At 41.5% G+C, this 3,934-nt stretch overlaps 1 protein-coding gene across 13 annotated transcripts in view; it reads left to right on the top strand.

The window, feature by feature from the left end:
• DIXDC1 (DIX domain containing 1) overlaps positions 1-3,934 on the top strand; it is a 66,290-nt gene that overhangs the window by 31,545 nt on the left and 30,811 nt on the right. For 12 of the 13 annotated variants that reach the window (XM_025047447.1, XM_025047449.1, XM_025047443.1 and 9 more), the window contains 3 exons: positions 582-707; positions 2,849-3,080; positions 3,709-3,816. In XM_025047447.1, coding sequence (XP_024903215.1) covers positions 582-707; positions 2,849-3,080; positions 3,709-3,816 — 466 coding nt within the window. The remainder of the gene's footprint in view (positions 1-581; positions 708-2,848; positions 3,081-3,708; positions 3,817-3,934) is intronic. The other variant, XM_025047442.1, reaches the window with a different exon arrangement.

The following is a 3,934-nucleotide window of genomic DNA, read 5'->3' as shown; positions in this document are numbered from 1 at the left end:
CCACTCCAGCCACACTGCTGTTGTTGCTATTCCTCATATAAGCTGAGCTCATTCCCACTTTGGGGTTTATACCTGTAGTTCCTCAGTCTGAAATGCTTCCTCCTCGAATCTTAACATCTCTTTATTCAAGTCTCTGCCCAAATGTATCATTAGAGAGGATATGTGTTGTTCCTCAAAGCCCTTATCAGTACATGAAATTATATTAAATACTTGTTCATTAATTCAGTCAGCTACAGATACAAACTCTGTAATGGAAGGGACTTTGCATAGTTCACTGATGTTTCTCTGGTGCCCAGAATGGTGCCTGGCATAAACTGGGTACTTGATGAATGTTTGTTAAATGAATATACTTAGTAACTTCACAGGCCTCTGGGAATAGATTTGACAATCTGAAGGCCCTACAAAAGACTTTCATTTTCCTATTCCCCATCCAAATTACAAACACCAAGGCTTTACTCACTTGCATATTTTTATATAATCTTCGTCTTTACATCAAATATTCTCTTTCTCTGTGTCTGGCTACTATGAGACTTTGATAATATTCCTCCCTATAACTTCATGTATTTTCTCTCTTCTGACAGCAGGAGAAAAGCTGAGTGGGGTACAGCTGAGTCCTAATAACCAACAGGAGATGAAGAATAATGTGGAGAAGGTGCTACAGTTTGTGGCTTCTAAAAAGATTCGTATGCACCAGACTTCAGCTAAAGGTCAGTGCCTCTTTACGTTCTTTGTGGATGAGTACACTCATCTTTAGCTGGTGATTGCCACCCTCAGAACCATCGGTTGTGTAGCCGAGAGTTCTGATGGACAGGAGGAGGATTAAGGCTATGACCTCATGTCATTTTTCCATAAAGTTACCCTCTTCAGATAGAATGATTATCAAAATCTGACTGCTTTAGAAACATGGCTGAAGATAGAAGTTCTTTATTCATTTTAATTGAATAAAGGTTTGCTTGAGTATGTACAGGATAATTGATAGAGAAGAAATTATAAAATTGGGATATTAATTCTAGACCGTCTCATTTAAGTTATCAAAAATGAAGATAGATTATGTTTTTCAAATTCCTAGGGTTTTGTGACCAAGAATTATTTCAAGTCGTAATAGCCTACATTTTTTTCCACCCAGTTTTCCAGAAAGAAAGTATTTTCTAGCATTTTTTATTGGCATCGCAGAACATTTCAGGCAGTATAAAAGAGTCTCTGTGACCTCTGAAATATGCCTTCTGCTATAGCCACATGGCTAGAAGAGGATACCTCTCAGTCATTTTGAGCCCAGGCTGTAAGGAAGAAAGGGCGTAGGTGTCCTCAGAGAGCACAGGTTCCCCAGTCTGCTAGTCATTTCTCTAGAACTTATTGCAGTCTGGTTCTGCTTCAGCTTCAGTTTCTGGGGCTGATTGCCTGTGGCTCCGATGAAAATGGGGGCAGAGGGAGCACTCCTTTTATATTGTACTATTGATGTTCTCTGTGTTGGAGTCATTTAGGTGGGGCAGATACCACTGAAAGCACTTCGTAGAAGGTGCCAGTCGATCCTTTTCAAAGCCTTTCGTATTTAAAAGGTTATAAAACTAAAAAAAAAAAATAGAATTTTACCCATTTCCTCACATTAACTGCAGAGGAGCTCCTCACTAGGTTATCACATTGTTTTCTGCCTACACATCTCGTTTTTTTCTAGGACAATTTAGAATGCGATAATATCTCTAATTTGGTCCACATGAGGAGTGGGCTTGGGGATCTGGCCCATTAAAGTCAGCTATTTTGAGAGAACGCTGCCACTCAAGACATCATTTTCTTTTACCTAGAGAAGTGCAACAGCTTCCTGATTAGTCCCACTGCATTGATTTTGTCCCCCTCCCATCTGCTCTCCACACTGCAGCCAGAATGATGTTTCTAAGAATACATAGGCTCATGCCAGCCCTCTGCATCTGAGGGCCCCTAGGATAAAATCCAAAGCCCTTCCTGTGGCTTACCATGCCCTCTCTGACCTGACCTCTGATTCATCCCCTCACTTTTCATGCTGTCCTCCTGCACTCTGACCTCTAGCTATGCTCAACTTTTAGTTCCTCTACCACAGAGCTGTGCTATAGAAATACGTGAGTCACATGCGTAATGTAAAAGTTTTACTAGCCACATTGAAAAAAAGAAAAAGGGTGAAACTAATTTGAACAATAAATTTTATTTAACCCAATAATATATCCAAGAAATCATTTTAACATGTAATCAATATAAAAACTATTAGATATCATTTCAACATGTAATCAATATAAAAACTATTAGCTATTTTACCTTCTATTTTTTGTGCTAAGTCTAATGAGATATTTTTCATTTGTGTATGTGTGTGCTAAGTAAATATTACACTCACAGCACATTTCAATTCAGACTATACCTACCTTCAAAGTGCTCAATAGCCACATGTGGCTAGTGGCTTCCATATCAGACAACGTGGCTCTAGTCTATCATGCTCTCGTTTACCTCTAGACCCTCATGCGTGCTGTTCCCTCTTCTTGGCATACTCTTTTCCTTCTCTTCTCTCATCTGGTGAACCATTATTTATCAGTCAAGTTTCGGTTTAGAACTCAGAATCCTCTAAGAATCCTTCTCTGAGCCTTCTAGATAAGATAAGATGCCTGTGTTCTGAGCCCTGAAAGAATCCTGTACTTCTCCTATCATAACACATTATTGGACTTTATTGTAATTGCTTTTAAATCTTGTTTCCCTGTTAAACATGGCTTTGTGAAGATAGAGACCTTGAATGCCTCGCTCACCTGCATCATTAGCAAATACATATTAAATGAGTGAGTCCTCAGCTCCAGGCCTCCTTTTAGACCTCCTGGTTTGTTTTGTCCCTCAGATATTGTGGAAGGAAATCTGAAGTCTATCATGAGACTGGTCCTTGCCTTGGCAGCTCATTTCAAACCCGGCTCTAGCAGGACAGTGAACCAAGGACGGAACTCCAGAGCTCCTGTGCAGAGTCACCAACCACACTGTGCCACTGCTGTGGCCCAGGGGGCAGCTGCTGCTCTGGCTGATGTGTGTCATGACATGTCACAGTCAGGACGGGATGTCTTTCGATACAGACAGAGGTAAGGGTAGAACTCCGGGGATGGGAACTTGACTCTCTCTGAAAGTTCTTTCCTTAAATGATGCTATGCAGTCGATGAAAATATCACCTAAACAGCCCCACAGTGCAGAAAAGAGCATGGAGTGGAGGTTGTAGCGGGCACTCTAAAAGAGAAAAGCCCTTTCCTTTAGGGATGTTTACTTTGCAGTTAGCAGAAAGTAAAGGAATTATATATGTATTTATTTATTTATTTTTTTGCTCTGGTGCCCAGAATTTTAAATATATGCCTTTGGCAGAGTGTTTTCTTCACTGGGAGATATGTGGGAGCAATGCTCCAATTCATCTGGGGGAGTCTCTCCCTGGAATGTACTCTGAAGGCCAAGCTGTCCTGGAGAATCGTGGCAGGAAGCACTTTGGCAGCTGTGTGTCTGCTGAGAGAGAGCACGACCCTGAGGTGTTGCAAAGATTGGTGAAATTACTTGTTTTTGTGTCTCTCTTCCCTATTAGGTTTCAAGTGTCTTTTAAAGTGGGGGCTTTGCCTTTATTCATCTTTTTTCCAGTAGCGCTCACAGAGTGGCCATCTGTCAGTACTTGTTGAGTTGACCTGAAGGACTGACACCTTCTCCTTTGCTGGTGCCCTCTGACTTTAGGAACAGCAGCATGGATGAGGAGATTGAAAATCCATACTGGAGTGTGCGAGCTCTGGTGCAGCAGTACGAAGGGCAGCAAAGGTCCCCGTCCGAGTCCAGCTGCTCCAGGTAATTGTGGCCTTGGATTCTTTACCACTACAGTCATAGCTAAAAATCGAATTCTTGGGGGTTCTCAGGGTTCTCAGCGTCAAGTAGCAACATAGACAATAAGGCACCTAAATGCTTT

This window comes from Pteropus alecto, unplaced genomic scaffold (assembly GCF_000325575.1).
Source record: "Pteropus alecto unplaced genomic scaffold, ASM32557v1 scaffold224, whole genome shotgun sequence".
NCBI lineage: Eukaryota > Metazoa > Chordata > Mammalia > Chiroptera > Pteropodidae > Pteropus > Pteropus alecto.
This window is presented reverse-complemented; position numbering and strand designations above follow the sequence as displayed.